This window comes from Ictalurus furcatus, chromosome 14, assembly GCF_023375685.1.
Source record: "Ictalurus furcatus strain D&B chromosome 14, Billie_1.0, whole genome shotgun sequence".
NCBI classification, from domain to species: domain Eukaryota; kingdom Metazoa; phylum Chordata; class Actinopteri; order Siluriformes; family Ictaluridae; genus Ictalurus; species Ictalurus furcatus.
Genome location: NC_071268.1, coordinates 20651072 through 20671334, shown reverse-complemented (window position 1 = coordinate 20671334; position 20263 = coordinate 20651072). Strand labels below are relative to the sequence as shown.

The 20263-nt window shown below is 39.5% G+C and overlaps 1 protein-coding gene across 1 annotated transcript in view; it reads left to right on the top strand.

The window, feature by feature from the left end:
* Positions 1–18509, top strand: part of ankrd27 (ankyrin repeat domain 27 (VPS9 domain)) — a 29767-nt gene extending 11258 nt beyond the window's left edge. Inside the window, exons 10-28 of the mRNA XM_053641668.1 lie at positions 89–210; positions 1178–1256; positions 1418–1550; positions 2429–2521; positions 2697–2821; positions 5221–5303; positions 5509–5624; positions 6787–6879; positions 7820–8017; positions 9054–9101; positions 9905–10024; positions 10126–10170; positions 11053–11175; positions 11358–11555; positions 14925–15044; positions 15116–15280; positions 15466–15572; positions 15800–15863; positions 16625–18509. Coding sequence (XP_053497643.1) covers positions 89–210; positions 1178–1256; positions 1418–1550; positions 2429–2521; positions 2697–2821; positions 5221–5303; positions 5509–5624; positions 6787–6879; positions 7820–8017; positions 9054–9101; positions 9905–10024; positions 10126–10170; positions 11053–11175; positions 11358–11555; positions 14925–15044; positions 15116–15280; positions 15466–15572; positions 15800–15863; positions 16625–17065 — 2473 coding nt within the window. The 3' untranslated portion in view covers positions 17066–18509. The remainder of the gene's footprint in view (positions 1–88; positions 211–1177; positions 1257–1417; positions 1551–2428; positions 2522–2696; positions 2822–5220; positions 5304–5508; positions 5625–6786; positions 6880–7819; positions 8018–9053; positions 9102–9904; positions 10025–10125; positions 10171–11052; positions 11176–11357; positions 11556–14924; positions 15045–15115; positions 15281–15465; positions 15573–15799; positions 15864–16624) is intronic.
* The last annotated feature ends 1754 nt before the right edge of the window (positions 18510–20263 follow it).

Sequence of the window (20263 nt, the reverse complement as noted above, 5' to 3'; positions counted from 1 at the left end):
AATTTGATTCTTTGTCATTCAGCTCTCGCTCTGTCTCACACCTTCTCGCACTCTCTCATGCTGTTTTTACTTTTCTCTCTTTCTGCAGTATAAATATTCCTCGTGCTAAGAGGGAATTAAGTCAGCTTAACCGTTGCAGTTCTCCCCAGCAGAAGCTTCTCTGCCTCAGGAAGGTTGCCTTCACCATCATGCAGTCACCCAGCCGCAAAGGTGTGTTTCTTAGTTCTCTCTCATAGTCTGGAAGCCGTGATTCTTTGGAATCTATTTATGTTCAGCTTTCCAGAAGGTGGTGTACATTGTCTATGTTTAAATGCATATCAATATTATGATATTAATCGGAATTCGGCAATAATCGAATTAGTACCAAGTCGTGTAAACGCCACAGTCCGATCGCCCGATTCAGATTAAGACAATATTCTGATTCCCACCCCTGGAATTTTAATCGGATTGTTTTAATTGTTGCATGTAAACACCTGTTAAATCCACCGACAGGGGATACACGCGCATGTTCAGTCCGCAAGGAATTGTGGGTGATAACAGCTGTAGGCTAGGTATTTAGGAATGGCAAATCGGGTATACTTACTGTACAACAACCATGTATACAGGAATATTCTGATGCCTGTACACATATAAACGTCGTATTCGGAATGTGGCTGAAACCCGAATATAGACCTTAAATGGAATTTGATGTGCATGGTAAACTTAGTCACTGTTGGGGAGAAAAAGTGTTTTTAAAAAAGTGTATGTCAATTAGTTTCACCTAATTACTGTGCATCATTGTTTTCCTTGACAACGCAGTATAACAGGGCTGTTGTTGCAGTTTGTGTCCTCACAGACAATGTTGCCTTTGTCCCTCTGTCCAACCATTCGTCTGAATTTTTACTATAGTAACCAGATTAGCTGGCGTACACACACACACACACACACACGGAATACTTAACTCTGTTTCACCTCAAACTGTTATTATTGAAATACACAGTGCTGGCAGCACAACAACACTTCACTGTTTGTGTAAAGTAGAGCAATCTGGTCTTGACACTGCTTGCTAAAGTGAGCCAAATTTTAGATTAGTGAAGCAGACACAGAAGGAGTGTAAAGAAATGGTGAGACTAGAGCACATTTACACACTGAATAAAGGACTATGAAAGATGTATTTCCTCTCTCCTTCTTTATCCAGTTAACTTGGAGGCGGTATGTGCAGATGATCTCCTTTCAGTTATTCTGTATCTACTGGTGAAAACTGAGATTCCTAATTGGTAAGTAAAACAGTAATCCATCATGCTCAGATTGTCCCAAAGCCAGTCTTGGCTTGGCCAGTATTTAATTCAGTTTACTCCATTTAGTTATTTGTCAGTCTTTTTTTTTTTTTTCCTTTTGGTTCCACTAACAACACATTTTTGTTCCCTTTTTTTCCCAGGAAGGCAAATCTCAGTTACATAAAAAACTTCCATTTCTGCAACTCCACCAAGGATGACCTGAGTTACTGCCTGACGTCGTTTGAGGCAGCTGTGGAGTACATCAGCCAAGGCAACCTTAATCAAGGGCCGACGGTGAGAGATGGGGGGGAGAGTGCAGGCTCTTATGTTTGACATTAGTTCACTCTCATTCATGAAATCGTTTTTAATAAATGTTACAGTCCAGATGCATGGTGTGGATGCTAAGAAACAAAATCCAGCTGTTTAATCATGTAATTTATACCGTGGTCTGTCTGAATACTCGATTCTGATTGGCTGGAAGCTGTGCGTTGAATGCACAGGTAGTTCCAGTCAGTTTAATCACCGTTCTAAATTAATGTGCTGCCTATAAACAGCTGTAGCCATAGTAACATACATCTAAGCTCACAGATTTATTATTCGTAGAGATGCGGCACAGATGCAGGTAATTCACATACACAATCTCTCTCTCTCTCTCTCTCTCTAATAACTATTTATTATAATTGAAATGTCACCTTATCACACTACTTTATCTACGTGTACGATCCTATACGAATTCTAGATCTTACAGAATACGGTATACAGAATAACTAGCGAAAATTAACCGTTATTTTTCAATGACCGCTTTAACTTGTCAGTTCTGGCAAGTTACCATGGTATAAAAGGGATAATCCATGGCTAGGTGTGCATTACACGATTTTAGTACACTCCGATTCATGTCATGTGGTTTGTTTGTCTCCATGTCATGCATTAAAATTGTGTAATGCACACGTATTATGTAATTCTGGAAATCTAAAACACTGCATGCTATAGCCATGAGAGAATGTTTTAATCATGCGTTTCAATGTTTTAATCAAAAGCCTGCGTAATACGCTTTTTAACTATGAGATCCCAAGAGATTTCTTACCCAAGTTCCAGTCATGGCTATTACACAGAATCAGTTTTCCCTTAATATATACTGATATGTAAATTGAAATACGTTCCCTGGTGCATAGGGCTCAGGAGAGCTGAATGACAAACTGTTCTTCAGGCAAAAGATGAATCTTCTTTCTCAGAGTGCTTCTACACCTATAGACTGTTTGTTTGAGGTAAGAAACACACCACATAGAAGAAGATACCAAAGAAATGAATACATTCAATATTATCTTCAATAAAAAGATAGGGAGGCATGTTCCACCACAAGATGTCACTATAAAATCATCATACAGTATTTAGCTCTTGGGCATATCTTCAATGGTCTGCGTTGTGTCTGTGTGTCTTTAGCATATAGCACATGGAAACAAGGCAGAGGTCCAGCGCTTGCTAAGTGAAGGCGAGAGTGAGGAAGACAAGAGACAGATGTGTCACCCTCTGTGCTCCTGTGATGCATGTGACCAGCATTTGTCAGGGTTAGACTCTAAAAATTTGCTTCTCGTTCTCTGTCCTGCGCACACACACACACACACACACACACACACACACACACACACAGACACACACATTATCATTATTATAATGAAACATTTAATGAAGAGCATTGCAAAAGTAGGCCTAGGACATGCTATAATCAATCAGTACGTTTACACGGATAACAATAATCCAATATTAACCCGATTAAGACAATACTCTGATTAAGAAACTACCATGTAAACAGCAATGTTTTATTACCTTAATCCGACTAAAGTCATACTCGAATTTGTAAACACAAATCAAATTAAGACATGTAGAGTATTCCTGTTTTAGTCGCATTATCGACGTGTATTACAGACATGTACACCCCTTAATCACACTATTAACGTCATGTGGGAGTTTTCACTGCATTTTGCAACAGGACACACACACACGGCAGTGCTCAACCGTTTTACGGCAAACAAGAGAGCACGGCTGTGTCTGAAACCGCGTACTTACCTACTATATAGTAGGTGAAGAACATGTATCTCAGCTGCTATACAGTAGGTGAGTACGCGGTTTGGGACGCAGCCCACGGCTTCAAGCATTCGTCTATTTGCACGTACAGCATGACAAATAATTAACTGCACTTGAAGCTTTTGTAAAAATTTTAAATAAAAACACCCAAAACTGTATACGGTACCATAATGAAGACCAACTGTATGTTGATACGTGAAATTCTGGAGGGGACGGCATGGCGCGGTGACGTAATGACTTGTGCTGTTAATCGCTCTATGTTCTATAACATGTAAAACGGGAACATATAAGCGACTCATGTAAACACCTTAATCACAATATTGTCGAACTCAGAATAAGGACAATAATTAGATTATTGCTGTCCATGTAAATGTAGTCAATGTGTCTTCACACAGGAATATATTTAAAAAAATTATTTATCACTTCATATTCACTTCTTATATGCTCTCCCTAGGATACAATTGTTAAAAGCCCCTCTTTATGAAAAGCCCAGAGTGCTCTGATTGGCTAGCTGAACCACTGCGTTGTGATTGGCCAAAAACCTCAAGCGTGTGTTGGAAATGTAATGCCCCTTACCGTAACGGCGAGCTTCAGCTTTCAAGACTTCTAAAGCATTTCTAAGCTTCTAAGCAACACAGTTAATAATGTTGTCAGTTTTACCGTATCAGTTCGAGCCCGAGTCAGATTCAGAAAATGCAGATGATCAAGCAGATCAATCGGAACTAACTTTGCAAGCACGACTCGAGCAGAATGTTTCAGAAAGTTTTTTGGTAACTCTCTTACCTTTCAGATACGATGATATACCGGTTTAATTTGGCTTATGAAATCGACAGACAGAAAGACACAAAATACAGACAGGTAGCTGTGTCACGAGAATGTGCGTTACTCTGTACGTTTATAGCTAAAAATACCCACAGCTGAATATCAAAACTACACAATACTCAAAACACAATAACTTTAGCTAGCACGTTATCAGAGCTCTACAACTGAGCCTGTGCCACAACACAAAACTCCGCATTTGGACAGTCAATAGCAGATACTATAATAATAGCAGATAAAATAATCAAACACACTTACAGGTTCTGATTCAGAAGCACAAGATTGTCCATGCAAAGTGGGAAATTTTTCAGGAGCAGCTTTCGTGTATAGCCTGGGTTGTACTCACCCAGTTTCAGGAAGCTGTCCTCCGTAAAATCCACTGTGCACAAGCAAACTTTTGGGCTGTACTGCTCAGGAACAGTGTTATAAATAAACAGTAACCACTGATTCCTAATTTCATCTGTTTTCAAAAGGCCAAACAAAGGGGTTTTGCTTTCGCATCGAAACACACAGCGTATCCACGACATGCCGCCAACACAATTCACTGAAGCCTCGCCTTCTTCCTTCGCACCTGCCATTGGGTGGGATTATGCTAATAGTTCACATAGTGACGTAGACGTTTGCGGAAGTAACATCTGGACTTGGATCGGAACGTTTTATGCAGATCTGGAGCAAAGTCTCTGTTAGATAGAATAAATCCCTTTGTGGGAGACTATGCGCTTTTCAGATCTTATACATGCACAAACAGATACATTACACACTAAAGGAGAAGGAAAACATTAAAAAGCATAATATGACCCCCTTAAGAACATTAACTAAACTGAGATGTGGCACAACTCACTTCAGTTGTTCACTATAAAGTTGTTTTTTTTTCCATGCATTTGTTTACTGGATTGTGTTCGATTTCAATTTTTCAAACTTTTCTTGGTTTAACTTTAAGTCTTTCGGTCCTCTTTAGATTAAAAATATTGTTAAATTGTGGCTGTATTTCTCACTCTCAGTCAGTGATGAGTACTAATTATAAAAGATGTGTTCATTTTTCTTTCTTTCTTTTAATCCCCAGGAGATTGAATGACCCATCTATAGTCACTCCGTGTTCCCGGGATGACCGAGGCTACACTCCTCTTCATGTTGCTGCTATATGTGGTTAGCTGTCTTCTCATGTGCTTTAACTCACTGTCGTACTTTAAGTATGAAATAGTACATTACAAGTCTGCCTCCTAATCAGTATTAGTGAGTAAAGTTCAATAATTCAGTTTCAGGTTTGTTTCTCAGTCTTTTACACATGCATCTAAACCTCTGTGGCTAGGGGGGTTTGGCTGACGTGTAGAATGTGTGTGCGGATGAATAGGTCAGTCTCTGCTGGTTGACCTGTTGGTGTCAAAGGGAGCTGCAGTGAATGCCACAGACTACCATGGCCTCACAGCTCTGCACCTCAGCTGCCAGAAGGGCTATCAGGGTGTCACGGTGAGTGTCTTGTCTCAGTATACCTGTTTACAGCCTGATACATGTCATGTCATACTCCACATAAGCAACTAAAAAAAATGATATGGAGAGGAGATGTTTATTTAGCATTTTTGGATAAAGTCTCCATTGTCAGCCATGGCTAATAGTCATAGGTAAATCTGTTCCTAAGACACATGAAAGTATTCAGGACAGATGACTTTTTTCTTGATAACAAGCTGCAGTTCTTTTCTTGTCTTATTAACTTCACGAGAGAGAGAGCAAAAAGAGAGGCAAGTGAGGGAATGATTGTTTATAGCTGCTGTAATGCAAGTGATAACAGGAACTGACTTGTTTTGTGGATGTTCCACAACTTTAAATGTAACTATACACTCCTGGGCAAAGAAAAGGCAAAATATTAAGCTTTTAATGGTCTTAACAACAAATCATTGGTCAGAAAATGAGCAAGAATTAAACAAGTGCACCCCTGAGGCCTCCTGTGCCACTGTGTGCTCGTTTACTTTTACTGCATTGAACTGTTTGGAAGAAAAGCTAGAAACAGGGAAATTCACTCATATAGTCTTCTTGATCACAAAGATAAAATCATGATGATGATGATTATAATGTTTGATGTAAAATTCAAACACATTTACAAAATTAAAATGAAGTAAAGAATGAATAAAAAAATAAAAACAAAAAGCAAGTTTCCCCACAAGGTTTAAAGAAATCAAAGGGAAAAGCTATCCCATACTATGTTACTTTATCTATTTGTTTAATTCTTGCTAATTTCCTGACCAATAATTTGTTGTTAAGACCATTTAAAAGCTTAATATTTTGCCGTTTTTGGGCTCGGCCCATTTTTTGTCCAGGAGTATAAACAGATAAAAGGTACAACGTGTCATTCTTTAATAAGTAGTTGTTAGTGTTGGCAAATTGCTGTGGTATAAGTGGGGGGAAAAATGCTTTAGGACATGCCTTTATTGGAAAATAATAATCTTCGGGATGGTAATGACATCACACCACCCTGTCACTGATTATTTTCCTTTATCAGCACACTCTGTTTTGTTTTAAATACCATAATATGCTGAAAATGTGATATTAAGTGTATTGTTATTCACCAAACGATTCAGAAACACTGATTTGTCTTTTGAAATTGCGGTCTCTTGATCACTTTTCTTATCTGCAGCTGCTGCTGTTGCACTATAAAGCAAACCCAGATGCTCAGGACAACAATGGGAACACTCCTCTTCACCTGGCTTGCATGTACGGGCACGAGGATGTAAGTGACTCGGACTCTGTTCATGCAATTCCTTAAAGACTACGGTTGTGGTCATAAGTTTACATACGGTAATTAAAAGAAATAAAGAGGGATAATATAAATTTAATTTTTTTTTTTTAATTTAGTTCTGCCCTGAATAAACTATTTCACATAACAGATGTTTACATATAGTCCACAAGACACAATAATTACTGAATTTACACAAATGAACCAGTTCAAAAGTTTACACGCCCTTGATTCTTAATACTGTGTGTCGTTACGTGGATAATTCATGACTGTGTTTATGTTTTGTGATAGTTGTTTATGAGTCCCTTGTTTGTCGTGAGCAGTTAAACTGCCCACTGTTCTTCAGAAAAATCCTCCAGGTCCTGCACATTCCTTGCTTTTCCAGCATCTTCTGTTTATTTGACCCCCTTTCCAACAGTGACTATATGATGTTGAGGTCCATCTTTTCACGCTGAGGATAACTGAGGGACTCATACACTATTACATAACTATTACAAGAGGTGCAAACATTCACTGATTCTCAAGAAGGCAACACGCTACATTAAGAGCCGGGGGGTGTAAACTTTTGAACAGGTTGATTGGTGCAAATTGTTTTGTCACATGGGAAATGTGTAAATATCTTATGTAGGTTCTAAAGGGCAGTACTGAATGAAAAACAACAACAACAAAATCATCCATCCATCCATTCGTTTTCTGTACCGTTTAACCTACACAGGGTCGAGGGGTAAACAAAATAATAATGACCCCTCTTTTTAAATTTTTTTTGTTTGAATTATTAACATTTTGCAGATTCTGCAAAGCGTATGTAAAATTCTTACCTCAACTGTATGTCATCATGAAATTAAATCACAGAGATGTCCAGAGATGTAGAATACAGAGAGTCCCCTTGTGGTAACCCATACCTAAGTGTGTGTGTGTATTGTTTGTGTTTCAGTGTGTAAAGGCCCTGGTTTACTACGACCTGCACACATGCCAGCTGAATGTGCAGAATGATAAGGGGGATACGGCACTGCACGTTGCGGCCCGTTGGGGTTACGAAGGCATCATGGAGGTGCTGCTGGAGAACGGTGCCTCCACTCTCCTCCATAACAAGGCCAATCAGAGCCCACTCCACTGCGCACTCAACTCCAGGGTCAGCACACCACTCAGTTTAGCACTACACACAACATTCAAACATTATAAACACCTGAAATAAACAAATCTGCCCTCATGAGAAGTGGTTTCTTTGAGAAAGTTCTTGTATGAAAGTGATAACCATATCTGATAGCATTTCATATACAATCGCTGGCCGCTTTATTAGGCACCCCTGCTCGTTTTTTGCAAGCGGCCAATCATGTTGCAGCAGCGTAATGCATATAATCGTGCAGATACAAAGTCAAGTAAAGCACTTCGGTTAATGTTCACATCAAACAGCAGAATGAGGGGGGGATTTGATCTCACTGACTTTGACGGTGACATGGTTTGAGTATTTCAGAAAATGCTGATTTCTTCAGAATTTCGTTAACAACGGTCGCTAGTGTTTACACAGAATGGTGGTGTGAAAAACAAAAAAACATCCAGTGATTGGCAGTTCTGGGAGCAGAAACACTTTGTTGATGAGAGAAAGGTCAGAGGAGAATGACAGGAAGGCTATAGTAACTTGAGTAATCACTCTTTACAACTGTGGTGAACAGAAAAGCATCTCAGAATGCACAACACATCATACCATGAAGCAGATGGGCTACAACAGCAGAATCACATCAGGTTCCACTCCTGTCAGCCAATAACAGTGATCGGAGGCTCATCCAAACTGGACAGTTGTGTGGGCAGAAATTAATTTGGACTTGGCTGACGACCTGATGGACAGCTTTTGTAGCTACAGCTCCACATGTTGTGTGTTCTGATATTTGATGTGAACATCAGCTCTTGACCTGTATCTGCATGAGTTTATGCATTGTGCTGCTGTCACATGTTTGACTAATAGGATCATTTCATGAATGTGCAGGTGAATGGTGTGTATAGTTCTACCATGGTATTTACATACAGTTGTTTGTATCTGTGTTTGTGTAATACTGGTAGACAAACGGTTCTATGGATGGATTTCATTTCTGTATTTATAGTGAATATAAATGTGAACCTTCCTGATCATGTGCTGTTCTACTTAAGCAGTTTTTTTCTTCATGTTGTAGGTTCTGTCCTTACTGGAGCGCACATATGAAAAATGTGCCAGTAAAAAGGTAAATGGTTTTGAATAATAATAATAAAATGTGTTTCTATTGCATCTTTCATACTTTAAAATGCAACCCAAGTGCTTTACATAGAAAAAGGCAAACAAAAACAGCAGAAAATAGGGAAAATAAAAATGTAATAGAAAGACTGAAAGGGAAAAATATGTAATAGGGCGCACGGTGGCTTAGTGGTTAGCACGTTCACTGCCAGGGTCGGGGTTCGAGTCCCGCGGCCCTGTGTGTGCGGAGTTTGCATGTTCTCCCCGTGCTGCGTGGGTTTTCTCCGGGTACTCCGGTTTCCTCCCCCGGTCCAAATGGTAGGCTGATTGGCGTGTCTAAAGTGTCCGTAGTGTATGAATGGGTGTGTGAATGTGTGTGTGATTGTGTGCGATTGTGTGCCCTGCGATGGACTGTGATTGTGGCACCCTGTCCAGGGTGTACCCCGCCTTGTGCCCGATGCTCCCTGGGATAGGCTCCAGGTTCCCCGCGACCCTGAAAAGGAAGCGGTTGAAGATGGATGGATGGACGGATAAATATGTAATAACGAGTAAATAGTAATAGTGAAATGTAATAGTTAATAGAAATTAAATAAAAATGCTCAAAATGTCAAATAATACAGCAAATACAAACTTGGAGAAAAGCATATATAAAATGAGCTGCTTTTTAAAATTGCTATGTGAAGATGTATGTTATGTCTAGTGACGCTACAGAGAAACTGAATGAAACTGACTGAGTGGTGCAACACAACAACGAACAGATAATCAGTAAAATTATGGGTTTAAAAAAAGATTTTTTTTAACCTGCTTTCTCAGGCTCCCAGTCATACTCCACAGCCAGCTGACCACAGCAGTAGACGTACCTCTGTGTCCAGTACGTCCTCGTTCATCTCTGTGGAGGCCAATTCCGAGAGTGAGCGCACGCACCTAAAGGAGGTGAGACTAGCGCCCTCTGGGGTGTGACAAAGGGTTTTACATTTTGCCTCCGTGCTGAATGGGTTTTGGCTGTGGCCTGAGACTTCTGTGTCTAATGGCAGGTGGAGAAATTACTGCGGGCAGTGGCAGATGGAGATGTGGAAATGGTGAGCAGTTATTGCACTAATATGATTGCAAACAAATGCCATAATTCACACTTTTCCCTTTTACTTGGACTCAGTGCCAGAGCCAGGGCTTGTTCAGAGAACTTGCAGCCTTTGTTTTAAGAACCAGAGCATGTTTCCATGCAGTAAAAATAACCATGGAGGAACCATTTTCAAAAAGTGATGGAATGACCTCAACACCATTTAGTTGTAACCAAACTGATTTTTTCCAGCCTAGAACTGCCTTTTTTTGTAGTGATAAATGGGCTTTATTTGAAGCAGTTTGTTGGTGGGAAATAACGCGGCGAAGGTTTCAATACTGAAAGAGCCTTCAGTTCTTTTTTTCATGTTGCATACACTGCAAAAACTGACATCTTACTGAGTGAAAATATCTTGAATACAGTCAAATTTATCTAGTATTATAAGATTACCATAAACCAAATATAATAATATTATTAAACCTATTTCGAGACATTTTTACTAATTTTAAGCTTTACATTTTCTTATTCTATTGGCAGATAATTCTGCTCATTTGAAGCATTTATTTCTAGAACAAAGCAAAATGATCTGCCAATAGAATAAGTAAATGTGAAGCTTAGAGTGAGTAAATAATGTCTTGAAATAAGTTCAATAATCTTATATTTGGATTATGGTAATCTCATAATAGGAGATACTAGATAAATTTGACTGTATTCAAGATATTTTCATTTCGTATGATGTCAGGTTTTGCAGTGTGTATAAACAGTGTGTGTGTGTGTGTGTGTGTGTGTGTGTGTTTTATTTATATATATATATATATATATATGTATGTATGTATGTATGTATGTGTGTGTGTGTGTGTGTGTGTGTGTGTGTGTGTGTGTGTGTGTGTGTGTCCTGTTTCAGGTACGCTACCTGTTGGAGTGGTTAGACGAAGAGCCAGAGAATGAAGAGAAAGCTGAATTGCCTGAAAAAACAGAACTGTGCCACCCTCTGTGCCAGTGTCCAAAGTGTGAACCTACACAAAAGGTTCACACATATTACAAGATATAATACACCCTATCAGTTATTGCCTTATTGAATTAGTGTTTAGTTATTAGTTGCACAGTTAGCTTTAAGTTATATTGATATAGATTTTTTTAATACAAGACACTTGTTTTCAGTATTTCACCACTCCACCCTTATTTTTGCGGGTTTGTGTGTGTGTTTAGAGGTTATGTGTCCTGCAGCTGGACAGTTTGGGAGTCAACAGCAGCAGTGCAGATGGTTTCACGCCACTGCACGTGGCAGCACTGCACGGACACACGGTGCTCGTCAATTTGTTCATCCGTCACGGTGCCAACATCAACGCCTGTAATGGCCAGAATGCCACTCCACTCCATCTGGCCTGCCAGAATAGCCATACACAGGTGCTGCTGCACTGCTAACACTACTCACACTGCTCCATATAATCACTGAGCATTCAGTCGAACTTGTGAATCACTTTTCATATGGTTCGTATTTCCTTGACATTTAAACAGCAAGCAGTTACATAACCAAGTCTATTCTTTTCTTACTGGAAACTCAAACTAGAGCTATGAACAGTACTGTTCTTTTGAATTCTCTGCCTGCCCACTACAACAGATGTTTTTTAATCCCATTGTTTACAAAGCGAGGTCTGTGAAGCACAGTAAGGGTGTTGGTGATTTTTACAAAAAATTATTTTTCATTTTGTTAGTAATCTAAAATTCACAACCAGCAATAACAGAGTTATTACAGTTGTTAGGTTTGTATATTAGCCTGTTTGACTGGTCACGTGGATGGATTAAATCCAATCCTCAATAACTCAAAAAAAACACAACCTAGTCCTGTAATTAATTCAATTCAATTCAATTCAATTTTATTTGTATAGCGCTTTTTACAATAGACATTGTCTCAAAGCAGCTTTACAGAAATATCAACATGGTATACAGATATTAAAGGTGCGAATTTATCCCAACTGAGCAAGCCACTGAGTGGCGACGGTGGCAAGGAAAAACTCCCTAAGATGTTTTAAGAGGAAGAAACCTTGAGAGGAACCCGACTCAGAAGGGAACCCATCCTCATCTGGGTAACAACAGATAGTGTGAAAAAGTTCATTATGGATTTATATGAAGTCTGTATGGCCTTAGGAGCAGCCGTAGTCCAGCAGTCTGGAATTAGAGAAGATTTGAACTCCATCCAGAGGCAGAAAGGATCTGGATCTCTAGTATCTCCATAAATTCATGTGGGGCTCGGCGAAAGGAGAGAGGGAGAAAAAAGATTATTATGACTGCGAAGTAGTAGAACAGAATCTAGTCAGGGTAGGCTTGAGTAAACAAATACGTTTTAAGCCTAGACTTAAACACTGAGACTGTGTCTGAGTCCCGAACACTAATAGGAAGACTGTTCCATAACTGTGGGGCTCTATAAGAGAAAGCTCTTCCCCCTGCTGTAGCCTTCACTATTCGAGGCACCGTCAAATAGCCTGCATCTTTTGATCTAAGTAGGCGTGGCGGATTATATAAAACCAAAAGGTCGCTTAGATATTGTGGCGCGAGACCATTTAGTGCTTTATAGGTTAATAAAAGTATTTTATAGTTAATGCGAGATTTTACTGGGAGCCAATGCAGTATTGATAATATCGGTGTGATATGGTCGTACCTTCTAGTTCTAGTTAGGACTCTAGCAGCTGCATTCTGGACTAACTGGAGCTTATTTATATTCCTACTGGAACATCCAGACAGTAAGGCATTACAGTAATCTAATCTAGAGGTGACGAATGCATGAACTAGTATTTCCGCATCATGTAGTGACAATATGTTTCTTATTTTAGAAATATTTCTGAGATGAAAGAAGGCTATCCTAGTAATATTATCTACATGAGCATCAAATGATAGGCTGGAGTCAATAATCACTCCAAGGTCTTTAACTGCTGCACATGATGAAACAGAAAGACCATCCAGGGTAACCATGTGATCAGAAAGATTACTTCTAGCTACACGTGGGCCTAATAAAAGTATTTCTGTTTTATCAGAATTAAGTAGAAGGAAGTTAGTTAACATCCAATGTCTAATGTCCTTTACACAATCCTCAGCTTTACTAAGCTTCTGTCTGTCCTCTGGCTTCGCTGAAACATACAACTGTGTATCATCAGCATAACAGTGGAAGCTAATTCCATGTTTACGAATAATTTGACCTAGGGGTAGCATATATAAAGTAAAGAGCAGTGGGCCTAAAACAGAACCCTGTGGAACTCCAAAAGTAACCTCAGTACGCATGGAGAATTCACCATTTACATCTACGAACTGATAACGATCGGTCAGATAAGACCTGAGCCAGGAGAGGACTGTTCCCTTAATACCAACAACATTTTCTAATCTATCAAGGAGAATAGTGTGATCTATAGTATCAAAAGCTGCACTAAGGTCGAGTAACACAAGCAGAGAGACACAACCCTGATCGTAGGTCAGTAGAAGGTCATTTACTACTTTAACTAATGCTGTCTCTGTGCTATGATGAGGTCTAAACCCTGACTGATACATTTCATGAATGTTATTCCTATCTAAGTACGAGCATAATTAAGGTTATTTGAATCCAGTACCAGTTTAAATGTGTTCTGTGAAGGAAAAGTGAATAAAAGATGAGTAAAAAGCCCTCTGGCTTTGATAAATAGCCAACATATTATCGTACACATTTAAATAATTAACCTAATACTTGAATAGTTTGAATTATGTTCATGGAAAAAATCTGTACTGAAGGGGTCAATAGAATTTATTTTACACTTAAAGGGGTCATTGATCTGAATATATTTTGAGAAACCCTGAACCCTGTTCTAATTGACTTCGTTGGTACAATTCTCTCCACATACAGCATAAACAAGTAATTTAAACCCTGCAAAGATTTTTATTTATTTTATTTTTTTAATGACCAATTTCAATTGCAACATTTAATCTGCGTGCTCAGGGTCAAAACAAGCCAGGAGGGGCCAAACGTGAATAAAACCATAAGGACTTGTAAACACAAAAAGGAAATTTGCTTCCAGCAGCAGCTAATTTTGCTTTGTGCCAAGGTCACCTAGGTTATCTTTAACCCTGCAAATTTACAAACATGGAATCCATGAGCCAGTAGGAAATAAGAGGGTGTGCTGGGGTGTTCGAGAAACTGGTCATTATTATGTAGCACTCACACTGGCTAGGTGTTAACGTTCGCTGTCCAAGGATCTTTATTTCTGCCTGCCCGCTCTTGCTGACATGGGGGTGAACCCATCCTACACTTTTTTGTTGGTTCCTGTGGGTCATAGGGGACCCTTCGACTGATTTCAGCAAGCCTTCACGTCGATTAAAATCCCAGGGCACAGACAATAGGGCAAATGCTTTTCGGCCACTTGGCCGCCCCATGTTAGTCTTTAGTGCACAAAGTACAACAATTTGGTGACTTTAATGCATACATGTTTTTCTTCTTTTGATGTGGTGTGTGGCCCTGATCTTGGGTTAAGCTTGTAGTCTTGAGCACCCAAGCTAGTGAAAGCTAAGCTAGCAAACCTATCGTTCTGTGATGAATGCAAATTTTGCACGTTGTTTAACATAACCCTCAAATAATCATGCAAATAATTTTCCTATAATGAAAAATATATATATAATGCAGACACTGATACAGTGAATGTCAGTCATTTACACATTGCTATTAAGATGTAATTGAATCAGTGAGGAAGGTTATGATTTGACACTGAATTACAGTACCACATCCTTCTACATCCCTCCCTTCCCATATTTCTGTAGGTGATAAGCTCTCTGGTGGAGTGCAATGCCAAGCTAAATAAGAAGGATCAGTTTGGGAACACTCCCCTGATTCAAGCCTGTTTAAAGGGACATGAGGAAACAGTAGCAGTGCTAATGGAGGTACCGTCATCATTTCACTTCACAATACATGAAAGTAAAACGGGACTGAAGATAATTGTTTTGTCCTGTAGAGTGGTGCCTCATTGAACCTGGCCAATAATCAGGGTAACACGGCTCTACACGAGGCAGTGAGAGGAGGACACCAGACTCTTGTGGAGCGGCTGCTACAGGCTGGGGCTCTCACACACCTCAGGAACAAGAGACAGTACACTGCACTGGACTGTGCTCAGGAGATTGTATGCAGGCTAACATTCATAACCTTTCCTCCTCACAGTAATCGGAGCACTGCCGCCTTTCTACTTTGTTGACTTCCAACTCAATTTACAGTTTAAAAAAAACAGTAGCATTTTGTCACTTTAAACTATTTGTATACAATCGTTCTTTTTAAATGGCAAAAAAACACAACGTTTTTGCTTTGCAGAACACAGCGATTCTTAGGATTCTACAGAAAGCCTGTGCATCCAGTCTTGAAGCTGATTCAATCAAACAGTTCTGCATAGCCCAAAGACAGCTAGGAAAAAGTGAGAGGTGTGTTTATGTACGGATTTATTATCCATGTGTGTGCATAATGTTCCAGCACAGGGCTTCGTAGCGAGAGCACGCTCAACAGCTGTCCTGAACCGCAAAACCGATTTTCATTAGCCCAGCATCCTCACTGAGCCCTAGATACATTGCTAAATGAATTCAGCAAAAATATTTAGACCTTTTAAAAATTCTGACTAAATCATTAACATGATGTTATGTATTATGGACAGAATACAGCAGATGAATAAATCGCAAGACAGTACCATCCTTCTCTCCACCGACTCTCCAAATATGGTAACTATCTTTTTTTTTTTCTGAAATGCACCACAGTAGCCATGTTTCCATCCACATATTTTTATGCGAATTTTGGGATATTGCATTAAAAAACTCATTTTGTTAGTCGATAAGAACACGTGCGCATGAACTACGATGGAAACGCATTTACTGAATAAATTCCTCGATGTACATCAGAAAAGTCGTGTGACTTTGCCTCAACAAATCATGTGATTGGATAATTGGCTGATTTGATTGGATATTCAGCACATGTGGCCAACATATACAGCGCAATGGCAATGCATTTTTCTGTGGGAACGCGGTGGGTCGCATAACTGGACTAAGCAGCGGACCATCACAAATGTTGTTCTTGTCATTTTGAAATGCCTGAGCCAAAGTCTGTCATGGAAATGATTTGGTCAAATTACCTCCCAGAACTGTCTAACACACATCCGCCTCCAATCATAAGATAACACGGTTTGTCATAGTGTTTCGTCTGCAAGCTCTGAAGCGTAAGAAATGTATTGTATTTGAAAAAGAGCCACAGTGGCCCCCCCGTTGCAACAACTTACATTTGTATTGATGCTTTGTGCCAGTTTCCCCGGAAGTGATGATTTCGTACTCTTGAACGCATGGGATGGAAATGGTGCTTTATTCGCAAATGTTTTATGTGATATTCCAATTTTTCCAAAGTTAATTTCGCAACTTGGATGGAAACATGGCTACCGTTGACCTTATATTTGTTCTTTCTGTTTATGGTTTTTGTCATGTGTGGATCACAGGGTTTAGATGACCTGAGTTATAGAAGGCGACTACGGCGGGGAGAGACTGTCGATGGTTGCAACCTCTTCATCCATCCTCCTGAAAACTCACACTCCTTCAAACAGGCCGCGCTGAACCAGGCCAGAAGCTTATGCCGAAGTCACACCATACACAAGGACCTGACCACACAGTGTAGTTCCACTGCAGTCAAAATGTCCGATGGTAAAGCTAATGACCATCCTGCTAATCTCTCACCTAAACCTGAACAGGTTATTGGGAAGGCTGACGAGGGCATGCAGGACAACTTGAAGAAGGAGGAGGAGAAGGAGAAGGAGGAGGAGGAGGAGGAGAAGGAGGAGGAGAAGGAGGAGGAGAAGGAGGAGGAGGAGGATCAGAAGGATCAGAACAGGGGCAAAAACTTGTCTTGGGTTTCCACAGAGATGGATAATATTGTGCTCTAAGGACCTCAGAGACTGTTTCAGACATGATGAAACAAGATCACTAGAAGCTATGCATTTAGCTGTTCTTTTGAACATTTAACTGACCAGGTTTAATGTCCTTGCTTCAGTCGGTGATACTAAACCCACCCCAGCCACTGACATGAATGACACGATGCTTTAGCTCAAACTCGAACTGCTTTTAAACAGTCTAAAGCTTCAGCTTTAATTCAGTGAACTGACTATGAGACACAATTTAAATATAACTGCTAGGGGTTGAGAGACTGCGAGGATTAATGAACTCTTGAAAGGCTTGCATAATGTTACAATTATTATTTGTAATATAAAGGGAGATGAACTGAAGATGTATTTCCAGGACTAAAACGATCCAAGTGTAACACAAAATGAGATGCTGACAAAAACTGTACATTTAAAAGTCCCATATCCTACATTTGTTTGTGTTTAATACTTTCTGCTGAAGACCACATATAACATCGTGTGGCTTTATGTAGAAAAAAATTATTTCCCTGATAGTGCCCTTAAAACATTTTAGAGTGAATCCAGCCTGCAGTTTTATTTTACCAGCAATTTTACCAGCATAGTTTTATTTTCTAGCAACATAAAAAGGGATACTTGGGCATAATTATCAAGACCAAGTTTAACATGGTCTAGCTTATCATTTGACTCTTTGATATTGATTTATCAAGCCACTACCATGTTACATGAGCTTAGGCGTCACTTACAGTACAGAAGCATGAGTTACCACATATTTCCCAGTGAGCGATGCTTCTTCCTAAAAGTGGAACATGCTTTGCAAGATTTTTGACATTTCTTTTGACTTGACTGATTTGATTTCAAATACTACTCGGGTAGTATAACAATAGATTATTTTTTTTCTTTCATCTTGATTTGATTGAGTTATTTTAAGTTATTTAAAAAAAATGTGGAATGTAGATATAAAAAGAAATGCAGCTATTTTAGATGCCAAGGACTTTCTTCTTTCTTAATTCAATTAAGCAAATCCTTCCTTGATACAGCCACAAAGTATACATTAGACAGTATTCTGGACCAGTACTGTGTTCTAGGCATGCACTTTATTCCTTAAAATATATACATACAGTTCTAACTGGAGATTTTCAGACTGTTGACATGTTTGGTATACCTGTACATGAAGACTAATCCTGACATGGAACAGTTTCACTGTGTTTTTCAGTTTTAGGTCTAACGTGAATTAGTGACATTTTCAAGTTTGAAATTCGTCGCCAAACGCAACTGAACTTTCTGGGTTGTAGCATCTGTGCAGCTCTAATCTGGAAAAACAACAAGTATTTTTGTACACGTCCCTTTAAGTGTTATTCATGTAATAATGCAGTGAATGTGCCTTATTTAAACGGGGTCAGAATAACCTATGATGAAGTCATAAATCAATGTTTTTCAGTGATGAATAAAAAAAAAAAGAAATTGTTCAGTCTGGCGTCGATTTAAAATTTTTACATTTTTTTATTTCAGCAGCAGAAGGCTGCTCACAATACTCAAATCCTGACTGTATCATTTAGCAGTATGGATGCATGTGATCTAATCATGTTTAAAACAGGGGTCACCAACCCTGTTCCTGAAGACTTTAGCTCCAACCATAATCGTGCCCACCTGACCATCTAATCATTGCCTTAAGAAGTTCTTGATCAAATAAAACAGATGCATTAGATTTTGGTTGGAGATTAAACCTGCAGGAAAGTAGATCTCCAGGAACAGGGTTTGTGACCACTGTTTTAATTCAATCCATGTCTTATCCTAGTCTTACATCATTCTGCAGTATTACCGATTACTGTACAATTATATTACAAGTAATAAGTAATATTATTTAATGTTATTCTTTTTTTTTTTACAAACAAGGAGAAATAGATTGTATATTTAAAATATGGCAGTAATTTTGTTACCAAGTCTTTGGTACCCATCAATTCTAACGCAAGTCACGTTTTACCTCTTAATTTACACGACTATTGAGCTTTTATTCCAGCATTAATGTGCTTTCTCAAATATTACACTGAGAATACTGGGAAAATCAAGGAAGGAAAGAAAATGGGGCCTTAAAATGAACCTCAATGTTCGGTACCAGATCTCACTTTTTACATCATGTAATCTGTAATCAAATTTGATCTTGTGCAAAATACAAGCCCCAGCCTTTGGTGTTGTACAACCATCCATCCATCCATCCATCCATTTTCCATACCGCTTATCCTACACAGAGTCGCAGTGAGTCTGGAGCCTATCCCAGGGGACTCGGGGCATGACGTGAGGGACACCACAGACCAGGTGCCGATCCATCGCAGGGCACAACCGCACACACGTTCACAAACCCTATCACACACTACAGACAATTTGGACATGCCAATCAGCCTACAACTCATGTCTTTGGACTGGGGGAGGAAACCAGAGTACCCGCAGGAAACCCCCAAAGCACAGGGAGATCATGTAAACTCCGGTATTGTACATGTCAATAGTAAATTTAACGGGAGAAGGGGGAATTGTTGCTAGAAATGTGTGATGAGTTGGAAACTTTCACTGTGTGTGTGTGAAATGTGCTGCTAGTCTAGCACAGTGATTGATGGATGTGGTGAACAGGCAAGGAATCTTATGGCCCTTCTGATTTAATGAAGGAGATGTAGGGAAATGTAGTCATTACCATTATTAAGCGCCAGGGCAGTTTCACAGCCAACCATGCATCACGCCAATAGAAGAAGATTAAACCACTTAGTCTAAACGGGCAAAAAAGAGGGCACTTTCATAAAAGTGCATTAAATGATTGACGCACCATTTCTGAAATATGCTGCGCCTCGAGACTGCTGCCCATGGTAAAGGCGAGCACTCTTACTTGAGATGACTCTAAAGTGCAAATCGCCTGTGGACTCATTTGAATATGGAGGAGACGGGCAGAGGGGAAAGAGAGGTCATCAATTAACACATTAAGCAAATATCAGAATGAAATGTAGCATTCGCAGATGCCCAGAACAGGAAGATGAAAGGCCCTGTATCAGCTCTTCTGCAGCGGGATCTAAAGAGCCGAGAGCGTAATTCATCTGACCACCTTTCAACCTGTTAAATACGGGAAATCAGTTTTCTTTTCTCTTAGCTCACAGTCTCAATTTGAGACGACCGCTCTGGGGTAACGTTTCTCCTGACAGATGTCGATTCTTTATAATTCTCCACAATGGAGCTGGTGCT